Below are 23,569 nucleotides of genomic sequence, written 5' to 3' on the forward strand. Positions count from 1 at the left end.
TCCACTCGCTCTCAATGCCCCAAACCCTGGTATATGGTTTCAAAAGAAGGCTGAATTATCACCACTTTTGAGAATGAAAAATGTCAGTAATGCCCAGCAGCCTGGTCTTTTGTTCGGAGTTCGGTCTTTTGTTACAGGGCCCTGTTTCCTTTGTCCGAGTTCGGAGACCCCGGCCACCCATATAAACCATACGTCTCTGATTCCGGAGTCCCCCGCAGGAAGTGGTTAATGACTGCGTGGCGCACTCTACCTCAGGTTACCATTAGGAGGTTGATTCTGTTCATGCACCGACACATCTAAGCGTGTTTCATAGTGACAAGAAGGCATACACTGTATTAATCAGTTTCAACTCAATTTCCATGATAATTTGTACACTTCAAATTCAACATGCTTACACATAGAAAAATATTGCATTACTTCTTTGCTATGAATACATTTCAACTGCGTCCCCTTTGCACACACAAAGACCTTGCATTCCAACAGAAACTGAATGCATGCACTTAACACATCCTGCACCAAGTGTACAAGAACCTCTCCCGAGTACAAGGGACATTAAGTGCTTGATGTAAAAATTTGTCTCCTCCTCTTCCTGCACATAGCAGATCATGTTGACAAATGGTATTCAAAATGTAATGTGAAAATTGCTGTACCACAAAAAAAGAACTTTACTTGCTGGAAAAACGTATTGAATGGGAGCAATTTACTTCATGACTGATTTTGATGTAGTGTACGGTGTGAACCTAATATTATAGTGCATAGATCAGAACAAGAAAATAACATTAGTGTTGAAATGGTTCATAAAGCAGTGGTGATAGAGTCCATTAAGTGTCAAAAATAGACATGCTACGATACTTGGATAGTTCTACTTGGTTCCAACTTAATGGAAAGTTTTGAGTTGGTAGTATGAATGAAAATGGCAAATGTCTACTCGAGCTAGGCTGCCAGCAATAGACCAGATCTCCTATCTCTGCCAGCTTATAGAAAAGTGCATGGAGTTCGGTCAATTGTCTATTTTGCTTATGTGGACTTCAAGGCTACACATGAACATATTTTTATGGTGTCAACAGGGAGGTAGATATATTGAAGCACAAGCAGCCAATCAGGTAACAATACGAAAGAAGCACAACTTGTTTGTTTTATGCATTATCAGTACATCACATTGTTAATGAAGAGACAGGCAAACATAAATGCACTGGATAAATTGCATTAAGTCTGTGGTTGAAGATGAAGGTGTTTTAGTTTTATGTTACATTAGGGATTAGATCTAATAGAATATGTACATGTATGTAATGGCAGGTGCAACTTGGAGAACGTATGGGCATCTAAAAATCCCAAACTGAATACTTACATTCTTTGGAGGCCAGAAGAGATTCTTGCAAAATAAAAAGAAGAAATATTGTTAAGCCAGATATAATTTGTTTTGATATGGTCTTGAGTTTGCCAACACATTAACCTTTTAAAAGATGCAAAAAGTTCATCCCTTTTAGAGTGCTCTTAGAGGGAACAGATACTCTGAATAGTGCTACAGCCAACGAAACTACCACTATGAACATTTTCACTGTACATCACGACATGTAACATACATATAAAACTTAGTCTAAATCAAGTTATCAACAGAATATACTCAGCATCTCAAATTCTGGTTTTACCATGCACATATTCGAGTATTTTTTGGTGTGTGGAATCAAAACAGTTGGCATAACAGTGAGATAAAGTACACGTACCAACAGCCAGTGACCCCTGTAATGAAATAAAGTACACTCTGAGCTTGAAACAATTTAAACCCTTTGAAATTAAATGAACTGTTGAAACAATAAATCTTCAAATTAATGCACAGAAAGGTCAACCTTTCGAATTTGAAAGTTTCAGAAAAAAAAGGTGAAGTTGGTAATATTACATGTAACTGTATAAAAGAAAGTGATGCAGGACATTAATGTGAAGCCACTATTTTTTTTTTTCAAATTTACAGGCGGGTATCCGTAATGTGCATAAATTAACACAGACTTAATTTTTATGTTAAAAATATTACTTTAATCCCTAAATTTAATGTTGTGACTTTTCAGCGTGTACTTTTATTATGATAATTTAGCTGTTGTAATGAGTGCTTGACTTGTATAAATAAATTTCAAAACCTAAATGAAAATTTCAGTTCAGAGTTAGTCAGTAATTAACAAAAGAAATAAACGACTTTGGGCGTCATACCGGTACACGTAAGTATGGACAAAATTTGTTCTACGCCTCAAGCATGGCTACTATTACATGTATATTCAAAACAAGCAAGTTTTATCAGGCCTTACTGTATACAGAACATATACCGCATTCCCACTTGATCCACCAATTGAGGGATCTGATACACCTTTTGCCAAATTGCTGGATCAGATCCCCTAATTGGTGGATAAGATCTGGCAATTGTGTGTAGAGGGAACGCTAACCATTACAAGATGGATCAGGATCAGATCCACCTTTCTTGATCCTCCTCTGGAGCAGGACACAGACTGGTGGATCAGATCCTGCAATTGGCAGACCATGATCAGATGGGAACACAAAAGATGGAATTGATACGGCAATCGGACGTGTCAACATCTATTTAATAGAGGCCTTCCAAAAAAGTTAAAGTATGAACAAAAGAGGACAACAGGAACGTCCACGATTGCCCAAAAAACATGTTTACATGTGTGTGCACATTCCATGTACATGTACTGTATGTACTGGTAAAGCCACGTCAATCATGTGAATAAATCATGCTTACTCACAACCTACAGTGTACTATTCATATTATGCACAATTTTTGTCCAAAGATATAACAGAGGAATGACTGTAAACAGCATGTACATGTACCGGTACCTGTGCCGCGCCGGTACATGTTGTTTCTGCATGTACAGGTAGCAGGTGCCTTGATTGCAAATTGTTCTCTCTTTTAGTCTCAGAGATTATTTTTGCAGCAATGTGTTAGAAGGTTTTTTATGCTGCACTGTAAAGTACCAGCATCACCTCCATCCAGTTACAATTACTATTCAAATGATGTACTATTAATGTAGATGTATTTTTATTTAAGGGCTCATGTGTGCTAGGGTAAGGGTGTGGTGTATTTTCTACTGAATGAAATTCTTGTGGTGATTAGGTCTGTGCTTCAGTAACAGATACATTGGATCTATACTTTTAGGTGTAGTGTGCCCTCTGTTGTTAGAACTTAGGGAGCCGAGTTGTTGCATGCCAATGTGACTGGCCGTCTAGTGTGACATGTAAGAATTAAATAATTGGTGACGATGTAAAATGAATACTTTGGGCAACATTGGAGAGTTTCAGCCTGAGGAGACGTGGACCGTTTGGCACAGTTTTTAAGCAAACAATGTGAAAGTACATGGTAAAAAGCAAGCTGTGCTATTGAGTATTTGTGGGGTAACAACTTCTAGCTGATCACTAGCTTAGTTATACTGGCACCGGACAAGCCAGGTGAGAAGACAGGAGTTAATTTCAATCACCAAAAATCATTTCAGCCCCAAGCCATCTGTCACAGTAGAGAGATATAAATTCAACTCAAAAATGAGGCAATCAAGCCAGTCAATTTCTCAGTTCACTGCAGAAAAACATATGCCACCTTGCACAACACTGTGACTATGAGGAGACTCTCAGTGACATTACGTGATTGCTTAGTGTGCAGTATCAATGATGATCAGATTCAACATAGACTGTTGTCTGAATCCACTCTCAAGTTGGATAAAGCTTGGAAAATAGCTCAAGCTATGGAGCTGGCTGCCAGAAATGCTAAGGATATTCAGTAGCATTCAAGTGACGAGCATTCCCCACTTCCCAAACAACATCTGGCGCACCAAGCCAGCAATGCTAAACCCCAGGGGAAGGGAAGAGGGAAGCCATAAGCTCAAACTCAAGCACATGGGGAGTCAAGTGGATCACACAAATGTTATCCCTGTGGGCGACTAAACCGCTAATCACAGAGCTGTCGAGCTCGCTCATACATGTACATGTACACCGGTAATAACTGTGGTAAGCAAGGCCATTTGGCCAAGGTGTGTAAGAGCAGTAAACCCCCATAGACATCAAAACAGTCGCAGCACAACACATACAACATTGATGGAAATGTTGATGTGGATGAGAGTGCACAGCCTCCAAATTACACCATGTACAAGATGACATCACAGACAAAAGAGCCTCTGTAACTAGTAACTGTGTTACTCAATGGCAAACCTGTGGAATGGAAATCAACACTGGTTCCATCCTCAATGAAAACGCCTTCGAGTCGGTATTTGTTGACAACAAATCAACCCTATATGCAAGAACACAGACAATGAAGCGCGCACATATGTTTTTCAGTACACCTGCATGCCCTTTGGTGTATCTGCTGCACCTGCAATCTTCCAATGGACAATTGAAAGTCTTTTGGCAGACATACATGTAGCTTATGCAGTGCCATTACTTGATGATGTGCTAGTAACCGACAGGATTGATGCAGAGCACGTCACAAATCACAACAAGGTCCTGAGTCACCTCCAGAGTGCAGGACTCCGTCTGAAGCAGGAAAAATGCATGTTCTGTGCCCCAGAAGTGATGTACAGTATTTGGGGCATCATATGAATGCAGCAGGCTTGCATCCTACAGCAGAGAAGGTTCAAGCAGTAAGGGATGCACCAGTACCAGGTAATGTGACAGAGCTGATGTCCTACCTACCGGTATGACTCTTGCACTATTATGGCTGATTCTTGCCAAATCTGTTATCACTTCTAAGGCAAGAAAAAAGAAGAAGAAAAAAATCTGCTGGTCATGGAGGCCACTACTTGTAGAAGCCTTCTGAACTTCAAAAGAATTGCTGATTTCAGCCAGAGTGTTATCCTGTGATGCAAGTCCATACAGTGTGGGTGCAGTGCTTGCCCACCGCATGTCCAATGGCTCTGAGCACCCTGTGGCTTATACCTTGCTGTCAATATCTCTGCCAGAGTGAAACTACTAACAACTGGATAAGGATGGACTAGCAGTGGTATTCAGGGCAAAGAAATTTCACCTGTACATGTACGTTTATCACTTTGAGACTGCTACTGATCACAAATCACTGCTAGGGCTGTTCAGTGAGGAGCAAGCACTATCTCCCATGGCATCATCCAGAATTCAACGTTGGGCCTTTACAATGACAGCTTACAACTATCACCCGGTGTACAAACCAGGACATCTGAATGGCAATGCCAATGCTTTAAGCACATTGCCACTGCCGGACATCATCAACTGTACCCCAGTTTCAGCAGACATGGTTGTGCTTGCACTTGGACTACGCTGGCCATTTATGGACCAGATGTTTCTTGTCATGGTGGAGGAGCATGCTATGCACACAGCGACATCTCAAGCCACATTAGAAAGGCTTCATCATACCATCGCAACATATGGACTGCTAGAAATCATTGTCACTGGTAATGGCACAAACTTCACCACTGCTAAATTCGAGAAGTTTCTACAGATAAATGCCATCAAACGTGAGGTCTGCCCCATTTTATCCATCATCGGATGGTCTGGCAGAAAGGACGGTGCAGTCATTCAAAGCTGTTATGTCACGCATGCCAGAGGGCACAGAGGAGACCAAACTGTCATGTTTTCTGATAACATACGGGCTGATACCACATCCCACAATTGGCTTATCTCTAGCAGAGATGTTGATGAAATGCCAGCTACTGGTACATACCAGACTTAATGCAGTTAGACCCAACATCCACCATCGCACTGCCATCAGTTAGCACAGGAGTAGTACCATGACAAGCATGCCAAACAACGCACCATCAACTCTCAGGAGGCAGTCTACGCTGAGAACTTAGGATTGCTGGTTGTCATCACTGCTGCTACCAGTAACTGCATCCAGCTTGAGGATGGTTGTGTCTGGCGCTGACATGAAGACCAGATCCAACCTCCCTGGGTGCCTGTGACACACGTCTTAGATCCTGTCTACGCCTAGGGTGGAGGAGATGGACAAAACTGAGCCTAGTCACAGCAGGTAGGAGCAACCAGTGGAGCCAAGGACTGAGAAAAATCCACCAATACCAGAACTTGCCCGTCTTAACACAAAAATATACCTGGTCGATATGGTTTCCCAAATATGTAACTGACTAGAATTCAAAGACTGATTGCATGATTTTCATGTACTGTTAAAGTTTGTCATTGGTGACGTGTTTAGATTCACTCATTAGAGAGGTTTGAATAGTTGTCAAGGTTAGGTAGGACTGTTAAGTTCCTGAATACAGTTAATTCTTGTTTTTTTCCTGACTGGGGAAAACTAACACAAAAGTAATCTACATACATGTATCTTAGTTTGGGGCTTGAAAAGTTGTTCTTTCTGAGGGAAAGTTTGTCATATAACAGTGTTCTTTATATCAAGAGTTGACTGTAACATACACATGTACTTCTCACTGAACAAGCAAATATAAACCAGCATAGGAAATGCTAAATTGCATTTAGTAATGTTCGATCCAATGCTAGTTTCCCGTACATGTACATGAAAGACTGCACATGCCCACAAGCATGTACTTGTAAATAATGGTGATGTAAAGGCTAAAGTGTTAATGTCATTTTGTAATGACTCAGTGGTAGCAATGGGTCAGCCCTCCCCCATGGATGTTTTGCTGTACAGTCAGTAAAATCAAACCTATTTAATACAAAACAATGAGTATGAACTCAAACCGAATTTCTTTATTTTCTTTAATTTTGACTGGAATAAAATGGAGAGCCAATGAGTTTCTGTTTCAAAAATGAGTATTTTCCGTTTCGCCAAATCCCACATTCCGCTTCAGAAATTCAAATTCCGTTTCATACCTTCCTAAGCATGATATAGGAGAGCAAGTTTTAAACTATGCATGGAAATCATTTACCCAACCACATCGCCCCCCCAAAAAAAGAAAGAAATGAAACAAAAATAACAACAAAATTTGGAATTACTCTGCAATTTTTCCAACTTTTTAAAAATAATTTCTATAGTGAAAATTAAAAAAAAAAATCCCGACAAAAATACTGCACACCCCACCACTTGATTCCCACCGGCACGTTACGATTAATCAATGGCCAATTCATGTGCCACTCCTCATGTATGAAATCAAATTACATACATGAACATGTACAGTTAAGTCACAGAGGAGGTCTTGCATGTAACAGTCGTTGATCACAATATGTTAATGTGGAGATCCGGGGCATAGTAAACTAACATAATTTATGAAGGTGACGTCATTGTGGCCTACGAGCTGAAACGCGCATTTGCATTTTGAAGATCATGGCCGACGTCTTTCGCCGAGACTTCAAACAAACCAACAAGTTTTGATGCAAAAACCCAGGAAAACCGAGAGTTTCCAGCTTGGGCAGGAACCCACACTTAAATAGATTATCCCCAAACAGTCAAGGTGGGTTTAGTTTAAAGGAATTAGTGGTAACTTTCCGGAAAACTTTATGTATCGGTACTATCTGCCAAACACTTGAAGCTGCATGTATAACATTACATGTCTGTGCGTGTACTTGAGGACAATAGCCTTTACATGACTAAAGACGTCCGTTATTCTTTCAATTGTACAGGGTTTCTTTTATACTTGTAACTTTACGTCACTTGGGATTTCTGACTGGGGCTCAACCTGTCCTTTCCACTACTACTTTGGGACTGGTCAGCTGGTGTGATCTTTGTGATGGAATAAAAAAATGCACCAATACTTGCAAACTCAAGAAGTCTGGGGTCGTTATTTCGGCATGTTCAGTCTCCCTTCATCATCCTCCTTCACCCGTGGACGAATCACCCCCTGATAGTTTAAGGCAGGGCTGGACCACTACATTAATGTTGGATATTGACCCGCCATTTTCTTTGGTAATAATGAGACAAAATTCGGAAAGTCAACATTAAATCTGAGCCTTCAAATGTATGTTTGTGACTGAAAACTTCACTCTTTATTGAACACTTCTGAGGGCCCAATTAGCTATGGTACACCAAGCTCACTAGGTTTCGTTTAATTCAAGAAATACGTAATTAGTCATCCGTGTTGCTGCCGGGATTTCATCATTTTGCCATGCGGTACTAGCCTTGTTTCAAGGCGTCCATGCGGATTCACAGAATAAATTCCCCATGTGTGCAATAGTCATATGTGTGAGTAACAACTTGTTTGTGCCTTCATTTCATTGCTAGTATGGTGCGCGTGTGTACGGCCAATGTGTGCATACACAATATACATGTACATGTACTGTACCGACCGCTGCGCTGTGCTGGCTGCCGCCTTTCTGCATGGGGCTCACGCACGCCATAGCGCTGACAAGTATCGGCACCAGCGCGGCGCAGTGCGGACAAGCCAATCGTGTGTTGGAGTGGAGCAATTTAGCATGTTTTGAGCATAATTCATTCATTAAAAGCAAGCATTTGAAAAGGGTTTGTAGGCATTTAGTTTTTAGTACTTTGCAGAAAGTTTTTTTTACTTTTTAAGCCATTCTTAGAGGGAAATCTTGCCAGTTCCGTTTCAAGCAGTGGACTCAGTTTCAAAGTGTTGATACTGCAAATTCCGTCCATTTTCACCGATTGCGGAAAATCATTGGCTCTAAAAATGGTGATTTGATTAAACAAAAGTTGAAAGTTGTTTCAAGACTACATGGGCGATACTGCTTTCTGGCATGCCCAGTATGTCCATAGGCAGAGCGCAGGGAGCACTTCCTATGCACCATCTGTTTCACAACCACATGACCCCTTTGTACCCCATGATCGCCGCCGCAATTTTTCACTAGTAATTTTTATCCTTAAAACTTTTGCACACTGAAGTATAAGAATTTGAATATTCATGCTTTGTTGGTGTTTGGTATGACCTCATAACAACATCAAATTAATGCTTGCGCAGTTGCTTGTGTCAGGCCGTGTGCCCTGAATGTTCATGTGCAGTTACTGTCCTTAATGAACGCTTTCTTCTGAAGTTAATTTTGGGAATAAATAGCCATGTTGTTTATAAGATTTTCTATTTTGTTTGAATCATTTTTTATGCCCAGCATTTACACAGAAGTATTTACAAGATCTCATGAACACTCCTTGTGATGAAATAGCACATTTTGTTTGTTATGAATTTGGCTTTCCAATGGTGGTCAATGTTTTGTTGGGCAGTCTTAGCCAAATTCGTACCAAGTCTTTGAAAAGAGATGTTTTGGAGGGAGGAGATTGAAATGACAAACTTTGCAAGGATAATGGAGCTGTGTATCAAAATAAAAAAGTTTAGCTATGAAGGCAATAGTAACGTCTAACGTCTGAGGGATTTTTCTCTCTCTGTTTCCTACTCACAGCAATAAGTTGCATTTAATTGTAAGCAAAACACCAAAAGTATTACTTGGATAATTACTGGCCTCACTTTTCTGGCTAAGCTGCAGGCAGTAATCAGACATTATTGGAATGCTTTCTATTATTTGTCTGACCTGGTGGCAATGATCACTGAGCACTTTGAAGTGCGAGAGTTGTAACTCCTGCATTCTTCCTCTATTGTTTAACGTACACAACCTATGTAAAAACATCTAGGAATGTGAAAAAAAAGATCTGTATCCAGAAGAGTGTTATATCATGGAGTACTGAAACAGGAATTCATTGCCTTAATCACTTCATATCATGCGGGGGCAGTTACCATGATGCTGGGGCGGAATAATTATCCTTGTTTTCTGTTTTGAAAATTCTTTAAAAATTCGTATCTTCATTTACTGGACACTTACATGTACATTCATAAGAAGGACTGTCTGGTTTCTACTCTAATCTGACAGACATAATCTACTGACTTCTGAGTAATTCAGCCAGACCTGCAGCCTTGTAAAAAGAGCCCAGATTATGCAGTGTTATATAACTTTCTTTTGCTCAAGAACCTGGCACAGTGCATTGCTGACTTCTTTTCAACAGGGGCCAGATTAGCATGCAGTGGTGCTGTGTGGCTCATCGCAGTGGTGGTGACCACTTTTGTCCCCGGTGGTAATCCGCTTGCACTAAATGCCCCAAATTGTGGTATACCATTTCAAAACAAGGCTGGATTATCTCCATTATTGAGAGTGATAAAATGTCGGTAATGCCCAGCAGCCTGGTCTGTTGTTCCGAGTACGGTCTTTTGTTACAAGGCCCAGTTCCCTGTGTCCGATTTCGGAGACCCTGGCCATGCATATAAAGCATGTGTGTCGGGTACCGGAAACTCCGGTGGCAAGTGGTTAAAGGACGATGCCACTATTCCAAACACTACTATATCAAACAATCACATAGACTGAGCATTCCCCCTGGGCTCCAAAATTTGTGTACACTTTTACCAAATACTGAAAATTACTTAAAATAAAAGAAATATACAGTATATTGGACTAGTGATAATGCTTGAGAGTTATGGAAAATTTTACACGCAAAGAGCAACAGCCCACTTAACACAGGCAAAGGCAAAGATTTTTACTTTGAAAGGAATGAATTAAAATGGAAAACAGAACACTTAACTTGCAGAAATCTATGTTAATAGTTTGCTGGGTTTGGGTCATTTTCGACGCACTACGTACTCGGCGTATAGACGGGCCATTATTCAGTGTACTTGGTTGTTTGTTTCGTCAAAAAGCAGCATTTTCTGTGGCGCTGGGTATATATTTGCCTGGCCGCTTCCCGGCCCTCAGTTGCATTACACAATGTCTTCCAGCGATGGGGAAACTTTAACCGCAACTAGTGGTTCAGATTTCATGTTAGAATCTGAACATAGTTCAGAAAATGTAACTAGTGACAGCGATTCTAACGGGCAACCACCGTTAGCGAGGCCTGCCAAGAAGGTCAAGGCTTTGTCCATTCAATGGATGGCTGATTGACAACTTTCCCCGCCGACACGGCTTTCAAGGCACAGCGGGTGTTCAAGTACAAGAACTGGACAAGAACAGTACTCCTCTCCAAATCTTCGAGCAGTTTTTCACCCCAGAGCTGACGTTGCACACGGCCAACGAGACCAACCGCTATGCCGCTGAACACCCAAAAAGTCAACCAGAAGCAAGTCAAAGTCACATGCGAAGCTGGTTTGACACAACACCAGACGAGATGTCAGTGTTCCTGTCCATGATGATAGTCATGGGACTGATTCCGAAACCCGACTTGAAGTCCTACTGGACGAGAGACTCAATACTTCAGACTCTGTTTTTCCGGATACCATGCCCCGCGACAGATTTATGGACTTGCTGGCCTATCTGCATTTCGTCGATAACAACCGTGCAGATGCGACTGATTGACTCTACAAGCTCCGCTCAGTGATAGACCAACTGACCGAGAAGTTCAAGTTCGTCTACATTCTGTCCAGCAAGATTACTACCGACGAGTCCCTTTGGAAATTCAAAGGAAGACTGAAGTTCAAGGAGTACAACCCCAAGAAGCGTGCAAGGTTTGGCAACAAGGTGTATCGAGTCTGCCAGAGCACGGGAGTTGCCGCTGGATACACCTGGAACTTCAAAATTTACACCGGCCAAGACCAGATTGCTGGACTGGCAAGTACGAAAATTGTATTTGACTTGAATGCCAATCTTCTTGGCAAAGGGTACACCATTTTCCTGGACAACTGGTTCAGCAGCCCAGAACTGTACCTGAAACTACACAACCAGAAAACCAACATTGCCGGGATGGTGAGAAGCAATTGTCAAGACATGCCCAAGGACTTGTGCTCCTTGAAACTTGAGAGAGATGATGTTGTTCACCGCTCCAGTGACAAAAGGCTTGTTCGCCTTGGTCTGGCGAGACAAAAAAGATGTCCGTATGATGTCCACGATGCACACAGCCGAGATGGCCGACACCGGCAAGCAGAACCGTGACCGCATCGCTTTGGAGAAACCCAAGTGTGTACTCGACTACAACAAGGGGATGAAGGGTGTGGACATTGCAGACCAGCTGGCATGGTCACACCGTTCAGTCAGAAAATCAATCAAATGGTGTAAGAAACTGTTCTTTTTTTTGCTTCATGTTGCTCTTGTAAACTCCTATCTTGTGCATAAGGAAATTGGTGCACTGACAGTTTTTTGGCATTTAGACACATGTAGGTGATTGAAATTTTAGAGTTGTGTTCACCAAATTTGCCAGTGTATTGATCTAGAGGTAGACCATCCCGTCTTCCTGGTCCAGGCAGACTGACAGGAGGACATTTTGCTGTAGAAATTCCCCCAACTGGAAAACGAGCTACATTATACAAACGGTGTGATGTTTGTTCTAGAAATGGCAAAAGAAAAGAGACCAAAGTGATGTGTGAAATTTGTGAAGTGCCACTTTGCGCTGTTCCTTGCTTCAAGTAATATCACACTTGAATAATTGCTTATTTGTGCAAAGTTTCCTGTATTCCAAGACATCATAAATGAAATAGTACATGAAATTTTATGATGTTTGTTCTAGAAATGGTAAAAGAAAAGTGACTAAATTGATGTGTGAAGTTCCACTTTTCAATGCTCCTTGTTTCAAGGTTTATCATACTTGAAATTAATTGCTTATTTACGTAAAATTTCCTGTATTCAAAAAAATAGTACATGAATTTTGAGGCAAATCCTTCAAGGTTTATTATACTTGAATCAATTACTTATTCATGTACATGTTCATGCAAACTTTTTCACAAGAATTTTCTCCTGTGTGAAGACATCGTGTAATGCAACTACTCTCTCTTTTTTTTTTTTGCCTGAGTTTTTTACTGGAAGGTTCCTTTTTTTTTTAATAAAATTGAAGATAAAATGATTGTAAATATGAGAAGAGAGAAAAATAAGAAATGACAAGTCGTCAAGAGAAGAAGAAAAGTGAGAAATTTATCTTGTGTTTTTCTTGTGTCTGTTTATTTTATAATTATGGGGAGGATTAGTTTGGAAAGATAGTTTTCATGGGAAGGTTCAAACTTAGAAGAGGCTGTTTATATATATCATTACATACGGAAAGGGGATTTGCATAGAACTTGCCAAAAAAACAAATTAGAAATGTTCAAGAAAATTATGAGCAAACTTCGCGCAAAATAAAAACATTAGGGGAATTTTACGGGAAATCTTCACTGGGTATTAGCTGAAATAAAAACTTGTGAAGCATACTCAATGTACAAGTTGGGGCTGGGCATTGATGCTGGGCATGAATGGACTACTGGGAAGCGGGCACACGAGCCACGGTGCCCGCTAAAAGCAAGCATAGACTGTGTGAACTTAGCGGGCGCTGCACTCTCCACTGTGACCGAGCGTCCTTGGGTAGTTGGTGTTGTTACGTGGGCAAGGCAAGTGCTGGGTACCTGGTATTTTGTTGAACAGGATCCAAATACCCCAGCAGGCTTCATGACTACACAGAGCCAGGCTGTGTGCAGTGTGTGACCCAGCAAACTTTGCAGATACATGTAGGCCTGGTGGCCAATGTAGCCGTCTGAGGTTGCCGTTAGCAAAATTCGGAAAATAAACCCGGCAGCCTGGTGGGTTGTGGTAAAAATATCCCGACGTGAAGGGGTTAAAAGACTGTAAAAGATTGTAATGACAAACCTATTTGAAGGCTTGCACATTTTAGTATAAAATGGTGGTTGCAGTGTCTGAGCCATTTTATCCCACATTGTCTTGATATTTCTATCAATATTGTTCTTTCTTTGTATTGTGAAGGTCATGCCAACCACTGGCATGGTCCAAATCACCACCTTTGAGGCGGGCACCGTCATCCCAGACGGTGCAAAAGATCCATGCCGTCATCATCGGTGACTCCTTTACCAGGTATTTGCAGAGGAACATGTCAAGTGACTTGCTTGGTGTTGATGTGATCACTCTCTCAGGAGCCACAATCAGTAGCCTCCGGAAGAAGATCATACATGTAGATGAGAGGATGGACAATATGACTGGCCAAGTGCATATTTATTCCTTTACATAAACACCTTAAGTCAGTTTATGGTGAATTTCTGATGACTTAGTGAAGAAATTTCATTTTCATTTTGCCCAACACCCTTTCAGTCAATTTATGGTACATTCCTCCTGTCACCTGTGATGTGGTTTAAACAGGGCTAAGAGGGATAAGTTAACTGTCTAAGGTACATGTATTCATGAATACTTTTACAAGTACAGGTTTCATTTTTGAAGTTTTTTGTTGTATTGTGTAATAGTGACGGTACAATTTTTTTTTAACAATGTCTATACATGGGAAAGAACGGGAAGATTATTTGCGTGAGTACGAAAGAGTAACTTTAACTTACACGCATCAACATACATGATGCATTTACCTTTGTTAAATTATTAAGCTTAAGTGAAATAGTTTTTTTAATCACATGCATCAACATGATGCAGCTACAAACATGAACCTTTTTCCAAAGTCTTGTGCCCAAAACTGCATTTTATCATTTTTTTGTTTTTCAGCAGCAACAGGTTTATATGCAAAATACATCTTTAACTCCCTGTAATTTATTTATATTTTAATTCCCATTATATGTATAAACAAAGATATTATCGGTTGTTTTTTTTTCACCAAAAATGGGGCGCTTTATCCTTTTTTTAGATATATGTAAGCAGCTGAAGACATTTATGATGGACATGATATTGGGGTAAGATTCTAATTTAGTTACATAAGGAATGACAGTAATTATATTTTTATCTGTTGTGTTTGGATGGGAAAAACCATTGCTCCTGTTGTTTTTCTTCATGAAAAGTGACTTTTTGCAATTTATAAATGGATCAGAGTGTACTTAGCTATTGCAAAGGATTTGATTACAAAACAAATTGTGCAAAGTATGTATTGAAAAATGTGTTTCCTTCAGCTTGTCACTGAATTACAGGTATTTTTTGTTTTGAAGCTGACAAATTGATCTCTACAGACAACTACTTTCCTTGGACATGACATGGATGACGGGACATGGGGTGTTAATCACGCATTATTGGTTTATTATTGTTTTTATTTTTTTATTGTGATGTTATTGTGTTTTATAGTGCTTTAGTATTAACAGTGTAATATGAAACTAAAAGAAATACTTGCCACCATTGCTAAAAAATGGAAGATTTATGTTCAAATATAATGTGTATAGCTATAAAATATTCCATACGAGCAAACATCATTAAGTTTTGGAAAAAGCCCTTTTATCCGGTATTTGGTCATCACAAGCAGCTCAACAACATGTTCATTTTATGACTTGAAAATCAGTTGACATAAAAATGTGAATATGTATTCTGCAAATAAACTGAATAATGTGTTTATTGCCTGAACATGTTTGTGTTTTCTGGTATCACTTTTGTACCTGCTTAGTTCCTCCTCTTTAAACTTGGATATTTCCAACATAAAAAAGACAAATAAAAAATCTGAAATATGAAGGTTTAAGAATCTGTGATTCCCTCTTTGTGATAAGCACAGCTAAGCCCCGTGCCCATTCATTTAGCCTTTCTTAATTAAACCCACACCCCCCCAGAAACAAACTACACGGTTTTTAGATGCCTTTCGAAAACACCTTTTTCTGCTTCAAAGTTCTTGTTTTGAAAAGGAATTAACAGTTATTTAAAGTGATCCTGTTCACTGCATTTGGACAAAATATGTAATTAAAACTGCATTTAATCCAGTCGGTGTTATCTCAAACGATAGAAACAATACGTTGAAGTTGTCAATACTATCGCAAAAGACCGTCTACAATACAACACCGACATCTGGGAATGTGCGTGCCAAAGCATGATGTGATGTGTACGGACCAATCGGGAAGGCAGAGAACTGTGGAGGCCGTTATGAAAGCGATAGACCTCGACGGTTTGGGAAGGACATTGGTAAAATATTGCCCTGACCCATTTAAACAAAAAGAGGGAAAATGATGTCCAGAATATCCTAGAATATGAATTTATCTACTAATCTGAGGTACAAATTGGTTGTGGCAGGTTAGCAAAGTTGTGGATTTTGCTGTCTTCCATCACGCAAAGTTACTCCACCCTTGATTAAAAAAAAAACCCATCAGTATATGAAAGATATAGCAACCGTTCAGTTAGCCAATCGATAGTCTCAAACTTCCGAAATTTAACGGATTCCGCAAGCTGTTGCATTAAATATGTAGAAGCAAGGTCACAGTCTGAAGCTCACGCATATTCAGCACGTAAATGGAACAACTTCTGTGTGCACTGTGGACTGACTGTTAAAGCTGTGCTGAACATTATGCACACCATTCAACACGAGTGCTGTTGATCGAAAAAGCGACAACACTGAAAAAGTTAATCCCATGGCCACTAGGAAAGAGAAAATAAACTTACCTTACTAAGCTTCAGAAGGTCATTGACCTCCAGCTGTTGATATATCTGCAATCTATACTCCTCCATTTGAATTTTCTTAATCTTAGCCAAGTCATAGTCTTCAGTCTCTATGGCTCGGCGTTTCTCTACCTCATAACGACCTAACTTCTCTCCAACCTAGAAGATTCAAAGATTGTGTTCAAAGAACACAAAATCGAACATTAACGAAACAACAAAAGTATATGTACAGTGTAGTAATTCCCTGTACATAAAAATTACTCTTTACAAAAACCAACACTTAAAGTGAATGACCAAAGCTCAAACCACATATAATACAAAACCTGCTGCAAACTGCTTGCTGGCTACAGTGACCTAAACACACATCAAAAAAGTAGGAGGCTGATGTTTTGATTCCAGCAGAATCTTTCTCAAAGGAAAACAACATGGAGAAAGATTCTACTAGGATCAAAATGTCAGGCTCTCCTATTTTTAGAACAATTATAATGTATAAACTTGGATTATCAAATGACTGAAGCAAGTTTTTCTTTTATCTGAGATTAGAATATCTACAGGTCCATCCCTTCCCAGCAAAGGTAAAACCTACGAATCCACTTCCATCATTAAAAAAAAAAAAAAAAAAAAAAAAACCTTTGCTATCTTAGCTAGTGTTTCTACTGATCTTAATGTTTTGGAAGGAAGGAATATAAATATTTATGTACCAGCGTTATAGTTTTATGCAAAATAAGACAACTCTGTAGATTTGGGCAACAACTGCCAGTTCAGACTTATCTGAACTGTCTCCGGGACAGACAGAAAAGTGGTTAGATGAGACAATATCAGAAAATCAGGGATGTGATTGGTGCTTTGGAAAAAAAACTGAAATTGCAATTGCAAAGCATGAAGCCTATACGGCATGGGGTTCTGGGCCTACTTAAGGGCCTTGGGAAAAAAATGAAGTCTAGATGTTCGGTGGTACATTCTAAGTCTCTCTGGGTCATGCTTTCAGCAAAAATATTTTGAAATTTCTGCAACTTTGTCTTGTATTATTATCAATTATGGATAAATTAAACATTAATAGTTCTAATTTCAGTTTGTTAATGTCTATCCTATAGTTTAATATGAACTTTTCTCAGTCATTTGTTCCGATAAAAAAGAAAAGACTAAGAATAAACAATATTCCACCGTTCCATTCATTCTGTTTGTGTTTTATTTCCATCTCAAAGGCACCCAAATCTCTATGGTAAAATTACTTAAGTTTTAATTTATCTTGCAACTTGACCTATATAATGTTTTGAAAATATTTGGCTTTTGACACAAATTTAGAAAGTATGACTTGAACTGGTGTCCTGACTTCAGAAACTGGATTGTAATGACTTTGGGAAATGGAAAGATTAAATGAGAACTTACATGTACCTGTTTGAAGTTTAATCACGATTTTATGAGAAAGGGCGAGCGAGAGATTACGTGAGATTCCAGTTGCGCATGTACGGTCATAATTCAAAGAAATACAGTATGTGTGGGTTGATGAATGCCAATCAAACCTTGAATAACAGAAAAAATGTTATAGAGAACTTACCCTGCGAACTACCTGACGAGAGAAGGGCGGGAATGGAGGGCACGTAATCTCTCGCTCGCCCTTTCTCATAAAATCAAGATTAAACTTCAAACAGGTAAGTTTTAATCTTTCCATTTTATTTCGAAATCTCGCGAGAGTCCGTGAAAATTTAACACCCATCAAGCCACATATAAGTTTGTTTTTTTTTTAAATTGAGGTATGTTTAGGCATAATTACAGGAATACAACAATCCTGATGGTTTATTCATGCAAACCAAGGTAAATACCACAAGTGTCAACATCGCTTCTGTCAACATTCCACTTGAGTAGATCCAATATAAATATGAGAACTTATTAACTCTGAACTTCACTTTAAAAGAAAATATAAACAAAATGTCAATGTGACAAAAAAGAAAACAACCAGCCTAAATGTCTTGATGCTATATCAAGTTGGTAACTGTTCCTGTAGCCGAGTTGTATGTACATGAGTTGAACTGGTTTGGTTTTTTTAACACATCCATGCACAAGGATACAGTACATGTACAGCTTCACACTACGGGTTGTAATCTAAGTAAGGCGGTCGAATACGGTTTCAAGTTAGTAAAGTCACTATTTCCAAGGCTTCATTAAATACAACCCTGTTTTCTGTTTTGCTGTAACCGCACTCTCAGAATGGACAGCATAGAGAATCTTCCAATAAAATTCCCATTTAACTTTCCTGCAATAATGTGTCAGCCAAATTATTTTGCTGAAATGGGAGAGGTTTATTGTAATATTTCTGGAAAGTAACCTCTTTACTCCATCATGCAGTTCTCAGAATTTCTGGGAGTGGTACTCCCAGCCTATTGGCTGCCGAGGTGGAGGCTGCCCTAGTGGAATGTTGTTTGAACTGTTCGTTGTCCACTCCAGCCTGGCTCATGATAATATGGATCCATTTAGCGATTGTATCTTTGCTCACTGGAGCCTGAGGCTTCTTGATGAAGCTGATAAAAAGCTGGTTTGATGTCATTCCCCTTTGTCTCGAAGCTCTTTAGTGCGGCTGAGGTAGTGTTTGAGGTAGGTAAATACACAGAGATGTCTATTTGCGGGGTATGCCTTCAGTATGACTAAGAGCCCGGTGTGTCCTGGTCTACTTTGCTTAACTAAGTCGCTGATTCGGAAGAAAAATGTGCTTCCTTTACAAGACATGTGATCTACGTTCAGTTTGTGAAGTCTGCCCCCGCTGGGCTGAAATGAGTGCCACTAGCATGACCAATTTCAGGGTGAGGTGTTTGAGATCTAGAGTACTTGCTGGTGCCCACTTCCTTACCATATCAAACACAAGTTTAACCACTTCATGCCGAGGCATTTTTCAATGTTGATAATGCTGGGTCGGCATGACTATCATTTTTTCCGTTTTCAAAATCCTTCAAAAATTCATCATTCATCATTCATTTATAGCCACACCAAGTAATCTTTAGGCACTACTCTAAGTTGACAGGTGACCTTCATTGACGCCCGAGTATTTCAACCAGGCCTGCAGCCTTGTAAACAGAGCCCAGATTGTGCGGTGTTGTATAACTGTCTTTTGTTCACGAACCTGGCTTAGTGCACTGCTGACCTCTTTTCAATAGGGGCCAGATTAGCGTGCAGCGGTGCTGTGTGGCTCATTGCTACGGTGGTGGAACGCTTTTGTCCCCAGTGGTAATCTGCTCGCTCTCAATGCCCCAAACCCCAGTATACGGTTTCAAAACAAGGCTGGATTATCACCACTTTTGAGAGTGAAAAATGTCAGTAATGCCCAGCAACCTGGTCTTTTGTTTGGAGTACGTTCTTTTGTTACAGGGCCCTGTTTCCTTTGTCCGAGTTCGCAGACCCCGGCCACCCATATAAACCATATGTCTCCAATCCCGGAGTCCCCGGCAGGAAGTGGTCAACGTCCCAAATGTGACTGTCACATGGTGTTGGTGGTCTAAGTGCGTAAACACTTTCAAAAACTGGGTAATCATCGGGTGACAACCTACACTAGCACCATCTTTTAGCACAACAAATGATGCCACTGCACTTCTGGCAACATTAAGAGAACTGTAACCCAGTCCCAGTTCAAACAATGAAGTTAGGAAAGCTACAACTTCAACTGCATCTGTCTGCATCGGATTACTCTGTCACTGACCACAAGTTGATCCATCTTTAAATGTATCCATCTGTCTGTATCAGATTACTCTGTTGTTGACCACAAAACTTGATCCATCTCTCAATGTATCCATAATATTGTCATTTAGCTGACTGTCGCCATGAAGACAGGATAATTTCTGTAGCCTTTACTGGTATTCCTGTGCTCTCAGTGGATTACCAGACAGCCTGCAACAAACCAAATCCAGTTTACCATGTAAGGGATGTACTCGTATAGTGCCTGGCTAAGTCAGTAGTGCCTGTGGTTTTCGCAAAATAACTGGGTCATGGGTTAACATGTGTAGCAGGCATGGAAACCAAGGTTGTGTTGGCCATTTTGGAACAACCATCATGCCCTCAGCATTGTCTTCCCATACTTTGAGACATTTGCCAGTCAAACAGAAAGGGGGGAAAGCATGAAACCTGATTTGTTCCCACCTGAGGGATAAGGCATCAATTGCCTCTGCCCCAGGATCAGGCTCCCATGAGACATATCTGGGAAGTTGAGCATAAGCCTCGAGGCAAAGAGATCCACCTTGGGTGTGTATTCTTCACAAAGTATTTGGAAAACTTATCGGTTTAGCATCCACTCTGTCTCATCCTGAAATTGCCTGGATTTCCTGTCCGCTGTAACATTTTGAACTCCAGGTAGATGAGAAACTGACACCCATATGGATCTAGAAATACATCAAAGCCATAGCTCCTTTGCTAGCTCATTGCAGTCTCCCATGTAATTTATATAGGCCACCGCAGTAGTGTCGTCAAGATTGAGTTTGACATGTACAGAGTAGAGTTTGCTACAAAAGGATTTTATGCTAAGGAATGCAGCCAAGAGCTCAAGGATGTTGATATTATTGGCAGCTTTCAACTTTTCAGTGTCCTTCCAGCGGCCTCCAATAGCAGTGGTGCCATCTGTAGCACCCCATCCTTGTTTTGACGCATCTGAGGCAATTTTCAAGTCAGGTGCCCCCCGGCTAATTTTGGAAAAGACAGTGTCAATAGTATCTATCCACCAACTGATCTCATTCCGAGCGGCCCTGGAGAGTTTCATCTGCCGGTCAAAGTGACCAAAATTGTTTCTGAGGGCAATGGTTTTTTTCCCTTTCCACAGTTCAGTAGTAAAGGGGGCCGTATTGCACTGCAGGAAAAGTCACTACGAGTCTGCCAAGAATGGATGTGATTGTTTTGATACTGTGTGTTTCTTGGGCAAGCAAATTGATGCAAGCGGCTTTTACTTCTTCTTTCGTACTTCCTGGCAAACGAACTTCAATATTCACAGAGTTTATTATAAACCCTAGGTATTCAAGCTCTTGTTTAGGTGTGAATACAGATTTCTCAGGATAAATAATAATACCTAGGTTTTCCAGGAGCTTTATTGTGTCTTGAACAGCCTGCGTAGCTCTCTCTTTTGATGGTGACACCAGAAAGGTGTCATCAATGTAACCAGTAATGATGTGCCCAAAACTTCACAGCTTAGTAACAGGGGGTTTCAAGATCTTTGTGAACAAGCGTAGCTCAGAACTTAGGCCATTAGGCAAGGCCTTGTACTGATAGAGTAGGTTTCTCAAACGAAATTTCAGAAATTTTCGGAATTCCTCTGCAATGGAAATAGAGTAATAGGCATCCTGTAGGTCAAGTGAGGCCACATAGCAATGTGGGGTCACTAGATTTCTGGCAACATCAAAGGTATAGTGTCTGTACACTATACACTGATTTAGTTCAGATAAATCAATATTACTGTCTGACGATGCCTCACCAACATTGAATTTGTAAGGTCGTGGTGGGCTACTTCGAGGGAGTAGTCCCTCTGGCTCATCAAAAAATTCCAATTTATAGCCTGATACCACTTGTATAATAGTTTGGTCTGATGTTAAGTTTTCCCACTCACTGGTATGACCTCAATCGGCCCCTAACTGTCATGAATGAGTCTGTCCCATGCATGGGCTTTGCAAGATTTGGATCACAATAATTAGGGTTGAAGCACTTGAGGAGACTCACCCACCTGTTCTGCCTTGCTGTGTGGCTCATCTTGGCCTATTTCGTGGCAGGAGCGGGGAACAGTTTGGAAAATTCCTGTCTCTGCAGACTGGGCCTGGTCTGCACCTCTGGTTTTGCCACTGCATGCTTTGTTTCCCTTTAAAGTTTGAGCTGTGGCCGACCCCTAAAAAAGGATTTGAACTGCTTCTCCATCCCGCCAATGCAGCTTGGAGTTGAATCTGTTGGAAGTGGTCTTTGCATATGGCTAGTATCGGTTGCGACTTTGTCCTGGCCTCGCATGTTTCAACACACCAAATGTGACCTTTTGTTCATCCTGAAGTTCTTTGATTTGTTTCCCCAGTTCATCACCAAACAGTTGAGATGCAACCCTTATTCAATGGTTTGCACGGATGTGCATAACGGGGATTCAGGTCAGGTTAAATTAGTTCTTTCCTGAGGCAGTTAAGTTCAAAATTGGCTGTAGTCAGAAGCAGAAAGGCATGTTCTTGCTCTACGGAGTATGGTCCCTCACAAGCTCTTGCAAGACAGTGATACCGTACCTTTTATCAGGGGTTTCTGGACCCTCTCAAGCTTGAGATCATGTGATCTTGAGTGGGCATTGATGTTCTCCCAGATGCCAGAATCATCTCAGATGCGAAATAGACATTTTTCTATTTTATTGTATTCAGCGAAACACCCCCGACAATGTGAATGGTTTCTCTCCTGCTACAACTACATGTATATCTAACCAATGACTTTTGTTCAAATTTCGTGTGCTCGGGTATTGTGGCTAAAGGAATTCTCCAAACGCGATCAGGCGCGAATGCTGTGACCAAGAGACGCTAAGGCATTATACAACCTTTCGGCCATGGTTATTGTTTTTTTTTGTTGTTGTTTTCAAGTCCAGCTGTACTGCTATGATTCCTGTTGTCTGTACATACCACACGCTTTTCCTGTTTGTAAAATTTAAGGTACGTGAGACGAGTGTGACGCAGTATGATTTCGATCACCGGACAAAAAACGTCTTGAGTGTGTGAGCTGAGTGAGAGCGTATGGTTGACCAGTACCAACTAACCATCTTGAAACCCCTGATGCAGCAGGTGGAGATCAGCCGGTAAATATCAGTTCCGGTTTGATCGGGTCAAAATTGGCAAAATCAGAGCCAACCCATCCTATAACTATACTGGTCCCAATTCTCGCAACGCTCAGCCTGGAAACCGTCCTAAGATCGATCCCAGCGGGATAACCGTAAGTTTCCATTATAAATTTGTGTCTTGATTAACACTTTAGATGTTGAAAATAAATGAAGTTGATTTCAAGAATGTCAAATTATTGTGTTCATGAATGTTGACAATTATTGACTTTTAAGAAGGAAATGTAGAATGTGTAAAAATTCAGTGTTGTTAGAGAATGAATGTAGATCAATGCCCTATCAAAATCACTGTTTGTGGTTTGTCGAAAAGTGACAAGAAATCAATGTTGAAGATGTCAGACGTAATAATTTATCATTGTTAAAATTGTTGATTGTATTTTGATTACTTTAGCCCTCGAACTTAAATTGCTTAAATTGTTCCGATATAGATGGCCGTACCCCTTGGGTTTGAGGTTTCCCCTCTCGCTCCAATAGCTTTGTGAGCTTGTTTACACGGGAACAACTTCATCCGAGCAAGGCTACCAAGGACCTATTTGTCAAGACGTCCACAGAAGGTCAACCTTAATGCAGGGC

At 40.4% G+C, this 23,569-nt stretch overlaps 1 protein-coding gene across 5 annotated transcripts in view; it reads right to left on the reverse strand.

Moving 5' to 3' along the window:
• Positions 1-23,569, reverse strand: part of cep104 (centrosomal protein 104) — a 141,962-nt gene that overhangs the window by 90,470 nt on the left and 27,923 nt on the right. For 4 of the 5 annotated variants that reach the window (XM_087147410.1, XM_022245906.2, XM_022245912.2 and 1 more), the window contains 2 exons: positions 16,183-16,338; positions 1,349-1,372 (listed from right to left, as the gene is read on the reverse strand). In XM_087147410.1, coding sequence (XP_087003536.1) covers positions 1,349-1,372; positions 16,183-16,338 — 180 coding nt within the window. The remainder of the gene's footprint in view (positions 1-1,348; positions 1,373-16,182; positions 16,339-23,569) is intronic. The other variant, XM_022245908.2, reaches the window with a different exon arrangement.

The sequence above is a fragment of the Acanthaster planci genome, linkage group LG16 (assembly GCF_054643075.1).
Source record: "Acanthaster planci isolate LZ-2023a linkage group LG16, COTS_SCS, whole genome shotgun sequence".
Lineage (NCBI taxonomy): Eukaryota > Metazoa > Echinodermata > Asteroidea > Valvatida > Acanthasteridae > Acanthaster > Acanthaster planci.